The sequence below is a fragment of the Salmo trutta genome, chromosome 31 (genome assembly GCF_901001165.1).
Source record: "Salmo trutta chromosome 31, fSalTru1.1, whole genome shotgun sequence".
NCBI lineage: Eukaryota > Metazoa > Chordata > Actinopteri > Salmoniformes > Salmonidae > Salmo > Salmo trutta.
In genome coordinates, this window is record NC_042987.1 from 33,894,564 (window position 1) to 33,906,903 (window position 12,340).

Here is a 12,340-nt window from a genome sequence, read left to right on the forward strand (position 1 = left end):
GTCCAACGCTCTATCCACTAGGCTACGTTGCCACCCCATGGCAAAGAAATAATTCCTCTCCAGTCTCCTCCACTCACCCTGAGTATGTGCTGGTGACCACTTTGAGTGTGGCGGCGTTGCGGAGCAGCTTGTCCAGGGTGCTGACGATCTGGCAGAATTTGGGCCTCAGGTTCCTCTCCTTCACCCAGCACTCCAGCATGAGCTGGTGCAGCACCATGGGGCAGTCCATAGGAGGGGGCAGACGGTAGTCCTGTTCCACCGCAGTCATCACCTAAGGAAATGGTTAATACCATATGATACTATGCGATACAATGTGATAGTATACCATGCAGTACGATACAATATGATATCATATGGTATTGTATCCTGTGGTATGATAGAAAAGGTTTAGGGATCAATTCCATTCTCAATTCCTGCCAATTTAAAAAGTGTATTGAAATTCTAATTCACGAGGAAGAACAGAAAAGAAAGTAAGAGTCAGTTAATTCAGTTGATTACTGTTGATTGCTGTTGATTACATGTGATTACTGTTGATCACATGTGATTACTGTTGATTACAGTTGATTAATGTTGATTAGTTGATTACCGTTGTTACAATATGCTATTTTCTGTTCTACTTTCTATACACTTCACATGTATTTGACTACTTGCTACAAAGCAAATGGGCCTTTGTAAAAGATGAAGAATCTCTCTACTGCACTGCACAACTTGCACTCCCGTTTCCTCATTTATTTGTCATGACGTGTTTGTATTCTCTACAAAGCTATTTATATCCATATGCTGTCGTTATGTATTTCGGTTACTTCTTGCTGCAATGCAAATTTGCCTTTGGGATCATACAACATCTGTACTATTCCTATTGCTGTTTTTCGCTGCTCACAAATGTAATGATTCTTTTGAAAGTGGCTACTGTAGTGATACAACATGTTGGATGCCACGTTTGGATGAGCATAATTGCGCTCTATTCATTAATAAGGTAGAAGCCCAGTGAGATGGTAAGATGTGTTTTGGGGATAGAGAGTGGGTGTGTGTGCGTGAGTGTGTGTGCGCGTGTGAGCTTGTGTGTATGAGTGTGTGTGTGTGTGTGTGTGGTAGTTAACTACCCTGCCGTAGTAAATATCTGTGGATTGAAGATACAGGTGGAGACGTGGGTAGCAGGAGACAATAAAGTAAAAAAACGTCAACAAAGCTGCACTAACCACCTGCACAGTGAAGATAAAAACTCTCAAGCATAACTGTCAAGCTCAAACTAAAAGTGCAGCTGCAATGTACCTCAGTGTAAACTACCCCTTCAAGACTATGAATCTGAAATAAAATAGTGGCTCCAATCCAACATCCATACTAGCATACTACTTTCAATTCATGCCCAATATATTATTTCATTCTAAGTCATTCATTCAGGGAATATGGATGAAAATTTGCTTTGCTGCTAAACGGGGACTTGTACATTGATGTTGAAACTGAAATGTTTAATTCAATGATTAATGTGCACTGTCCCGATCAAATAAATACCCTGAATAAATAAATAAGTAGTATGGAACCATGGAACCATGTTCCACACTCTGTGTCGATCTGTCAGACGCTACGGGAGCTAGGACCTAACTACCTGACATCTAGGTCGCATGCTAGTGCGTTCTAGTCTGCTACAGTAGATATTGAAACACTTCTTCTGGTAGTATGAGCCTATCAGACGCAACAGGAGCTAGGACCTAACTCACATCCTGGTTTCCCATGTCCCAGTAGGGCCTCTCTCCGTAGGACACCACCTCCCACATGACGATGCCGTAGCTCCAGACGTCACTGGCCGAGGTGAACTTCCTGAAGGCGATGGCCTCAGGGGCGGTCCAGCGGATGGGAATCTTCCCTCCCTGCAGAGACACAGGGGGAGGCGGGGTTGTTACAGTGGAGCATGCTGGGCGATGGAGCCATTATAAACACTCACACAGGGAGAGGAAGGTAGACACACACAGACACATGCAGCAGAGATACACACACGCAGAAATACACACACACACACACGCAGAAATACACACACACACACACGCAGAGATACACACAGACACGCAGAGACACACACACACACACACACACACACACACACACTCACACGCAGAGACACACGAACACACGCAGAGACACACATATGCAGAAATACACACACACACATGCAGAGACACACACACAGGTAACCAAAGTCTCCCAAACATGATCACAGAATGCAGAGACACGAAGACACAAATTAGTGAGCACTCACACACACACACACACAAAATTGCAAACAAACAAAGAAAGCTAACAAACAAGCAATCTCACAGATAAACACACACAGACAAAAATAGATAGACCGATTAAACACAGACCAAGCTAACAAGATCCATACCTACAACCACCCTCTCTATCCAGGTCACTCATACCTACAACCCCCCTCTCCATCCAGGTCACTCATACCTACAACCCCCCTCTCTATCCAGGTCACTCATACCCACAACCCCCCTCTCCATCCAGGTCACTCATACCCACAACCCCTCTCTCCATCCAGGTCACTCATACCCACAACCCCCCTCTCCATCCAGGTCACTCATACCCACAACCCCCTTCTCCATCCAGGTCACTCATACCCACAACCACCCTCTCCATCCAGGTCACTCATACCTACAACCACCGTCTCTATCCAGGTCACTCATACCCACAACCACCCTCTCCATCCAGGTCACTCATACCCACAACCACCCTCTCCATCCAGGTCACTCATACCTACAACCCCCCTCTCCATCCAGGTCACTCATACCTACAACCACCCTCTCCATCCAGGTCACTCATACCCACAACCCCTCTCTCCATCCAGGTGACTCATACCCACAACCCCCTTCTCCATCCAGGTCACTCATACCTACAACCACCCTCTCTATCCAGGTCACTCATACCTACAACCCCCCTCTCCATCCAGGTCACTCATACCCACAACCACCCTCTCTATCCAGGTCACTCATACCCACAACCACCCTCTCCATCCAGGTCACTCATACCCACAACCACCCTCTCCATCCAGGTCACTCATACCTACAACCACCCTCTCTATCCAGGTCACTCATACCTACAACCCCCCCTCTCCATCCAGGTCACTCATACCTACAACCACCCTCTCTATCCAGGTCACTCATACCTACAACCCCCCTCTCCATCCAGGTCACTCATACCCACAACCACCCTCTCTATCCAGGTCACTCATACCCACAACCACCCTCTCCATCCAGGTCACTCATACCCACAACCACCCTCTCTATCCAGGTCACTCATACCCACAACCACTCTCTCCATCCAGGTCACTCATACCTACAACCACCCTCTCCATCCAGGTCACTCATACCCACAACCACCCTCTCTATCCAGGTCACTCATACCCACAACCACCCTCTCCATCCAGGTCACTCATACCCACAACCACCCTCTCTATCCAGGTGACTCATACCTACAACCATCCTCTCTATCCAGGTCACTCATACCCACAACCACCCTCTCTATCCAGGTCACTCATACCTACAACCACCCTCTCCATCTAGGTCACTCATACCTACAACCACCCTCTCCATCCAGGTCACTCATACCCACAACCACCCTCTCTATCCAGGTCACTCATACCTACAACCACCCTCTCCATCCAGGTCCCTCATACCAACAACCCCCCTCTCCATCCAGGTCACTCATACCCACAACCCCACTCTCCATCCAGGTCACTCACCAGAGAGCTAATGTAAGTGGGGTCGGCTGATGAATCGTCTAGGAAACGGGACAGGCCGAAGTCGGACACCTTACACACTAGGTTGGTGTTCACCAGGATGTTGCGGGCAGCCAGGTCCCGGTGAACGTAGTTCATGTCCGAGAGGTACTTCATGCCCGCTGCGATGCCACGCAGTATGCCCACCAGCTGGATCACAGTGAAGCGTCCGTCATTCAGCTGTGAGGGAGGCGAGGGGTAATGGGGAGGGGGTTGGGGAGGGAGGGTAGATAGATTGAGGGTTAATGCAGAAAGAGGGAGTGGGTAGATAGAGGGGGATGGGAGAGGAAGAGAGGGAGGGAAAGAGAGAAGGGAGGAGAGAGAGAGAGACAGAAATGGGGGAAATGGGAGAGGAAATATATATAGGGGAGGGAGAGAGAGAGAGAGACAGAGTGTGAGCGAGAGAAAGGACACCACCTCAGCACACATGGGGACAAACACCTACCTGGAGGTGACAGCATTCCCTCCCCCATATATGCCCCCCTAGGCACAACTACGACAACATAACCAACAGAAATGGGTCACAACTCCTGCAGCTCTGTCACACGCTGGGTATGTACAGCACCTAGTCAATGGTAGGCTTCGAGGGGACTCCTACGGTAGATACATTTTTAGCTCATCTCTTGGCAGTAGTACTGTAGACTACTTTATCACTGACCTCAACCCAGAGTCTCTCAGAGTGTTTACAGTCAGCCCAATGACATCCCTATCAGATCACAGCAATATCACAGTCTACTTGAACAGAGCAATACTCAAACATGAGGCATCAAAGCCAAAGGAAGTGAATAATATTAAGAAATGCTATAGATGGAAGGAAACAACAAATTCAATCCCTTTCAGACAACTTCCTGGACAAAAAGTTTCACTGTAATAGGAAAGGTGTAAACTTGGCAGTAGAAATCCTAAACCGTATTTGACCTCTCAGCTTCCCTATCAAATCTAAAAATTGCAAGCAGACAACCTAAGAAAATGAACAACAATGACAAATTGTTTGATGAAGAATGCAAAAACCTAAGAAAGAAATTGAGAAACCTATCCAACCAAAAACATAGAGACCCAGAAAACCTGAGCCTACACCTTCACTATGGTGAATCACTAAAACAATACAGAAATACACTAAAGAAAAAGAAGGAACAGCACGTCAGAAATCCTCTCAATGTAATTGAAGAATCCATCGAATCTAACCGCTCTGGGAAAATTGGAACACACTAAACAAACAACAACAAGAAGAGTTTTTTATCCAAAATGGAGATATATACATGACCAAATATAAATCTTAGAATAAACAATTAAAGACACCCAGAACCAACTGGATTCTCCGATTACATTGAATGAACTACTGGACAAAATACAAACCCTCTCACCCCAAAAGGCCTGGTTGTCCTAAATTAAATGATAAAATATACAGACCACAAATTCCAATTGGCTATACTTAAATTATTTAACATCATCCTCAGCTCTTGCATCTTCCCCAATATTTAGAACCAAGGACTGATCACCCCAATCCACAAAAGTGGAAACAAATTTGACCCAAATAACTACCGTGGAGTGGGATATGCGTCAACATCAACCTTGGGGATGTCACAAAAGTTGTCATGGAGAGAAGACCAAGGCGCAGCGGGTATGTGGATACTCATGGTTTTAATTTCAAAAGAGTAAAGTATTCACTGACAAAACAATAAAGATGACAACAGCAACAGTTTTACAGGCTATACAAACGCAGTGCAAAAACAACTACCCACCACCCCAAAGAAAAACACACACACCTATATAGGACTTCCAATCAAAGGCAACTCAACACACCTGCCTTTAATTGGAAGTCCCAATCACCAACACAAACATTCACACACACAAAACTGCCACGTCCTGACCTCAAAACTAATACAATAGCTCCATCTGCTGGTCAGGACGTGACAGTACCCCCCCCTCAAGGTGCAGACCCCGGAATGCACCTCCCAACAGAAAACACCAACAACAAAAAAATCCCCAACAAAAACCCATTAAACAATAACCCCTAAACAATAAGGGAGGGAAGGGAGGGTGGCTGCCGTCACCGACGACACTGCGCTACACCCTCCCTCCCCAACCCACCTATCCTGGAGGTGGCTCAGGTGCAGGACGTGGACCTCGCTCCACCATCGGCGTCGCCCACTTTGGTGGCGCCGATAGCTGCGCCGGGCAGACGGGCCACTCGGCTGACCCTGGCAGACGGACCACTCTGGCTGGACCGGAAGACATGCGGGCCACTCTGGCTGGACCGGAAGACATGCGGGCCACTCGGGCTGGGCCGGAGGACAGGCGGGCCACTCGGGCTGGGCCGGAGGACAGGCGGGCCACTCGGGCTGGGCCGGAGGACAGGCGGGCCACTCGGGCTGGGCCGGAGGACAGGCGGGGCACCCGGCAGATCCGAGGACAGGCGGGGCACCTCTGGCAGATCCGGGCAGTCGGGCCACATCTGGCAGACCCGGGCAGTCGGGCCACTCTGGCAGACTCCGGGCAGACGGGCGACTCTGGCATCTCCGGGCAGACGGGCGACTCTGGCATCTCCGGGCAGACGGGCGACTCTGGCATCTCCGGGCAGACGGGCGGCTCTGGCATCTCCGGGCAGACGGGCGGCTCTGGCATCTCCGGGCAGACGGGCCGCTCTGGCATCTCCGGGCAGACGGGCCGCTCTGGCATCTCCGGGCAGACGGGCCGCTCTGGCTATCTTCTACCGGGCAGACCGGGCCGGACGCTCTGGCGGCTTCTGACTGGCGGGCGGCTCTGGCGGCTCCTGACTGGCGGGCGGCTCTGGCGGCTCCTGACTGGCGGGCGGCTCTGGCGGCTCCTGACTGGCGGGCGGCTCTGGCCGCTCTGGCATCTCCGGGCAGTCGGGCCACCCTGGCGGCTCCGGGCAGTCGGGCCACCCTGGCGGCTCCGGGCAGTCGGGCCACCCTGGCGGCTCCGGGCAGTCGGGCCACCCTGGCGGCTCCGGGCAGTCGGGCCACCCTGGCGGCTCCGGGCAGTCGGGCCACCCTGGCGGTTCCGGGCAGTCGGGCCACCCTGGCGGTTCCGGGCAGACGGGCCACCCTGGCATCTCCGGGCAGACGGGCCACCCTGGCATCTCCGGGCAGACGGGCCACCCTGGCATCTCCGGGCAGACGGGCCGCTCTGGCATCTCCGGGCAGACGGGCCGCTCTGGCATCTCCGGGCTGGCGGGCAGCTCGGGCGACTCCTGACTGGCGGGCAGCTCTGGCGACTCCTGACTGGCGGGCAGCTCTGGCGACTCCTGACTGGCGGGCAGCTCTGGCGACCTGACTGGCGGGCAGCTCTGGCGACTCCTGACTGGCGGGCAGCTCTGGCGACTCCTGACTGGCGGGCAGCTCTGGCGACTCCTGACTGGCGGGCAGCTCTGGCGACTCCTGACTGGCGGGCAGCTCTGGCGACTCCTGACTGGCGGGCAGCTCTGGCGACTCCTGACTGGCGGGCAGCTCTGGCGACTCCTGACTGGCGGGCAGCTCTGGCGACTCCTGACTGGCGGGCAGCTCTGGCGACTCCTGACTGGCGGGCAGCTCTGGCGACTCCTGACTGGCGGGCAGCTCTGGCGACTCCTGACTGGCGGGCAGCTCTGGCGACTCCTGACTGGCGGGCAGCTCTGGCGACTTACGACTGGCGGGCAGCTCTGGTGACTCTTGACTGGCGGGCAGCTCTGGTGACTGTTGACTGGCGAGGCTGGGATGACGCACTAGACTCCTGATGCGTGGGGCTGGTACTGGACGTGCCAGCCTGGAGACACGCACCTCAATGCTAGTGCGTTTAGCGGGAAACACCGGACCGTAGAGGCGCACTGGCGGTCTTGAGCGCAGGGTTGGCATCACCCCTTCAGGCTCGATGCTCACACTCCCCTGGCACATGCGGGGCGCTGGTACTGCGCTTACCGGCCTGAAAATGCCAGGCCTCACCACAGCACCTACCCCAAAGCACGGGACCTGTCCAGTGTGTTTTCTTCCAAAAAGGGTACGGGGAGCTGGCCTGGGTCTCCCATCTCGCCCTGCCAAACAGCCCTTGTGCCCCCCCCAAAAAAATTATTGGGGCTGCCTCTCGGGCTCTACCTGCCTCCCAGGCAGGTTGTCGCAGTGCACCCGCAATTGCTCCCATGTCCAGTCAATCCTCTCCTCCAGTATTTCCAGCGACCAGGAATCCATCACCTCCCGAGCACGCTGCTTCCAACTTTCCTCCTTCACTTGCCTCTGGCATCTTCTCCGCTGCTTGGCCCTTTGGTGGTGGGTAGTTCTGTCACAGGACTAGACAGTGTAGCAGGCTCAATAAACGCAGTGCTCACAAACAACTACCCACCACCCCAAAGAAAAACACACACACCTATATAGGACTTCCAATCAAAGGCAACTCAACACACCTGCCTTCAATTGGAAGTCCCAATCACCAACACAAACATTCACACACACAAAACTGCCACGTCCTGACCCCAAAACTAATACAATAGCTCCATCTGCTGGTCAGGACGTGACAGGGGAAATCCTCTGCATTACATCATTAACAGCAGACTCGTACATATCCTCAGTGAAAACAATGTACTGAGCAAATGTCAAATTGGCTTTTTACCAAATTACCGTATGACAGACCACGTATTCACCCTGCACACCCTAATTTACAAACAAACCAAAACAAAGGCAAAGTCTTCTCATACTTTGTTGATTTAAAAAAAATGTTTGACTCAATTTGGAATGAGGGTCTACTATACAAATTGATAGAAAGCAGTGTTGGGGAAAAAATAATACATTCTAAAATCCATGCACACAAACAAAAAGTGTGTGGTTAAAATTGGCAAAAAAACACACACATTTCTTTCCACAGGGTTGTGTGGTGAGACAGGAATGAAGCTTGAGCCCCACCCTCTTGAACATACACCACTGTTCAAAAGTTTGGGGTCACTTAGAAATGTCCTTGTTTTTGAAAGAAAAGCACATTTTTTGTCCATTAAAATAACATCAAATTGATCAAAAATACAGTGTAGACATTTTAATGTTGTAAATTACTATTGTAGCTGGAAACAGCAGATGTTTTATGGAATATCTACATAGGCGTACAGAGGCCCATTATCAGCAACCATCACTCCTGTGTTCCAATGGCATGTTGTGTTAGCTAATCGAAGTTTATGATTTTAAAAGGCTAATTGATCATTAGAAAACCCTTTTGCAGCTCTGGCGACTCCTGACTGGCGGGCAGCTCTGGCGACTCCTGACTGGCGGGCAGCTCTGGCGACTCCTGACTGGCGGGCAGCTCTGGCGACTTACGACTGGCGGGCAGCTCTGGCGACTTACGACTGGCGGGCAGCTCTGGCGACTTACGACTGGCGGGCAGCTCTGGTGACTTACGACTGGCGGGCAGCTCTGGTGACTCTTGACTGGCGGGCAGCTCTGGTGACTGTTGACTGGCGAGGCTGGGATGACGCACTAGACTCCTGATGCGTGGGGCTGGTACTGGACGTGCCAGCCTGGAGACACGCACCTCAATGCTAGTGCGTTTAGCGGGAAACACCGGACCGTAGAGGCGCACTGGCGGTCTTGAGCGCAGGGTTGGCATCACCCCTTCAGGCTCGATGCTCGAGCCTGAAGGGGTGATGAGCCCCACCCTCTTGAACATACACCACTGTTCAAAAGTTTGGGGTCACTTAGAAATGTCCTTGTTTTTGAAAGAAAAGCACATTTTTTGTCCATTAAAATAACATCAAATTGATCAAAAATACAGTGTAGACATTTTAATGTTGTAAATTACTATTGTAGCTGGAAACAGCAGATGTTTTATGGAATATCTACATAGGCGTACAGAGGCCCATTATCAGCAACCATCACTCCTGTGTTCCAATGGCATGTTGTGTTAGCTAATCGAAGTTTATGATTTTAAAAGGCTAATTGATCATTAGAAAACCCTTTTGCAATTATGTTAGCACAGCTATAAAACTAGCCTTCTTTAGATTACTTGAGTATCTGGAGCATCAGCATTTGTGGGTTTGATTACAGGCCAAAAACACAGACACTGGACAGAGGACCTCTTCCTAGAAAGCCAGCATCGCAGAGTCGCCTCTTCACTGTTGACGTTGAGACTGGTGTTTTGCGGGTACTATTTAATGAAGCTGCCAGTTGAGAACTGTTTCTCAAACTAGACACTCAAATGTACTTGTGCACCGGGACCTACCACTCCTCTTTCTATTCTGGTTAGAGCCAGTTTACGCTGTTCTGTGAAGGGAGTAGTACACAGTGTTGTACAAGATCTTCAGTTTCTTGGCAATTTCTCGCATGGAATAGCCTTAATTTCTCAGAACAAGAATAGACTGATGAGTTTCAGAAGAAAGTTCTTTGTTTCTGGCCATTTTGAGCCTGTAATCGAACCCACAAATGCTGATGCTCCAGATACTCAACTAGTCTAAAGAAGGCCAGTTTATTGCTTCTTTAATCAGGACAACAGTTTTCAGCTGTGCAAACATAATTGCAAAAGAGTTTTATAATGATCAATTAGCCTTTTAAAATGATAAACTTGGATTAGCTAACACAACGTGCCATTGGAACACAGGAGTGATGGTTGCTGATAATGGGCCTCTGTACGCCTATGTAGATATTCCATAAAAGATCTACCGTTTCCAGCTACAATAGTCATTTACAACATTAACAATGTCTACACTGTATTTCTGATCAATTTGATGTTATTTTAATGGACAAAAAATGTGCTTTTCTTTCAAAAACAAGGACATTTCTAAGTGACCCCAAACTTTTGAACGGTAGTGTATATATCAACGAATTAGCGAGGGAACTAGAACAGTCTGCAGCACCTGGCCTCACTCTACTAGAATCTGAAGTCAAATGTTTACTGTTTGCTGATGATCTGGTGCTTCTGTCCCCAACCAAGGAGGGCCTACAGCAGCACCTAGATCTTCTGCACACATTCTGTCAGACCTGGGCCCTGACAGTAAATCTCAGTCAGATAAAAATAATGGTGTTCCAAAAAAGGTTGCCAGGACCACAAATACAAATTCCATCTAGGCACTGACAACTCTACCTACCTCGGCCTAAACATCAGTACCACAGGTAACTTACACAAAGCTGTGAATGAGACAAGGCAAGAAGGGTGCTTCTACGCCATCAAAAGGAACATAAAGCTTCAACGCCATACAACACTCCTTCCGTGGCCTCCACCTGCTATTAAATGCTAGTAAAACGAAATGCATGCTCTTCAACCGATCGCTGCTCGCACCCACCCGCCCGACTAGCATCACTACTCTGGACGGTTCTGACTTAGAATATGTGGACAACTATAAATACCTAGGCGTCTGGCTAGACTGTAAACTCTCCTTCCAGACTCACATTAAGCATCTCCAATCCAAAGTTAAATCTAGAATCAGGTTCCTATTTCGCAACAAAGCCTCCTTCACTCATGCTGCCAAACTTACCCTCGTAAAACTGACTATCCTACCGATCCTTGACTTCGGCGATGTCATTTACAAATTAGCCTCCAACACTCTACTCAGCAAATTGGATGCAGTCTATCACAGTGCCATCCGTTTTGTCACCAAAGCCCCATATACTACCCACCACTGCGACCTGTATGCTCTCGTTGGCTGGTCCTCACTACATATTCGTCGCCAAACCCACAAACGTATTGACTGTACGTTTGTTTACTCCATGTGTAACTCTGTGTTGTTGTTTTTGTCACACTGCTTTGCTTTATCTTGGCCAGGCCGCAGTTGTAAATGAGAACTTGTTCTCAACTGGCCTACCTGGTTAAATAAAGGTGAAATAAATTTTTGAAAAATAATAAAAAACATTGGACATACCAATTCAGATCTGGCTAAAAATACTTTAATCAGTTATATAACCCATTACCCTTTATGGCTGTGAGATCTGGGGTCTGCTCACCAACCAAGAATTCACAAAATGGGACACACACCAAATTGAGACTCTGCATGCAGAATTCTGCAAAAATATCCTCAGTGTACAACGTAAAACACCAAATAATGCATGCAGAGCAGAATTAGGCCGATACCTGCTAATTATCAAAATCCAGAAAAGAGCAGTTCAATTCTACAACCACGTAAAAGGAACAGATTCCCAAACCTTACATAACAAAGCCATCACCAACAGAGAGAGTAACCTGGAGAAGAGTCCCCTAAGCAAGCTGGTCTTGGAGCTTTGTTCACAAACACAAACAGACCACACAGAGCCCCAGGACATCAACACAATTAGACCCAACCAAATCATGAGAAAACAAAAAGCTAATTACTTAACACATTGGAAAGAATTAACCAAAAAACTGAGAATACTAGAATGTTATTTGGCCCTTAACAGAGAGTACACAATGGTAGAATGCCTGACCACTGTGACTGATCCAAAATTAAGGAAATCTTGAACTATGTACAGACTCAGTGAGCATAGCCTTGCTATTGAGAGAGGCCACCGTAGACAGACCTGGCTCCCAAGAGAAGACAGGCTATATGCACACTGCCCACAAAATGAGGTGGAAACTGGGCTGCAATTCCTAACCTCCTGCCAAATGTATGACCATATTAGAGAC

General features: G+C 49.3%; 1 protein-coding gene across 1 annotated transcript in view; it reads right to left on the bottom strand.

Moving 5' to 3' along the window:
- LOC115170062 (ephrin type-B receptor 3) overlaps positions 1–12,340 on the bottom strand; it is a 56,796-nt gene that overhangs the window by 9,522 nt on the left and 34,934 nt on the right. Inside the window, exons 12-14 of the mRNA XM_029726306.1 lie at positions 3,740–3,955; positions 1,719–1,868; positions 78–271 (exon numbers count right to left, since the gene is read on the bottom strand). Coding sequence (XP_029582166.1) covers positions 78–271; positions 1,719–1,868; positions 3,740–3,955 — 560 coding nt within the window. The remainder of the gene's footprint in view (positions 1–77; positions 272–1,718; positions 1,869–3,739; positions 3,956–12,340) is intronic.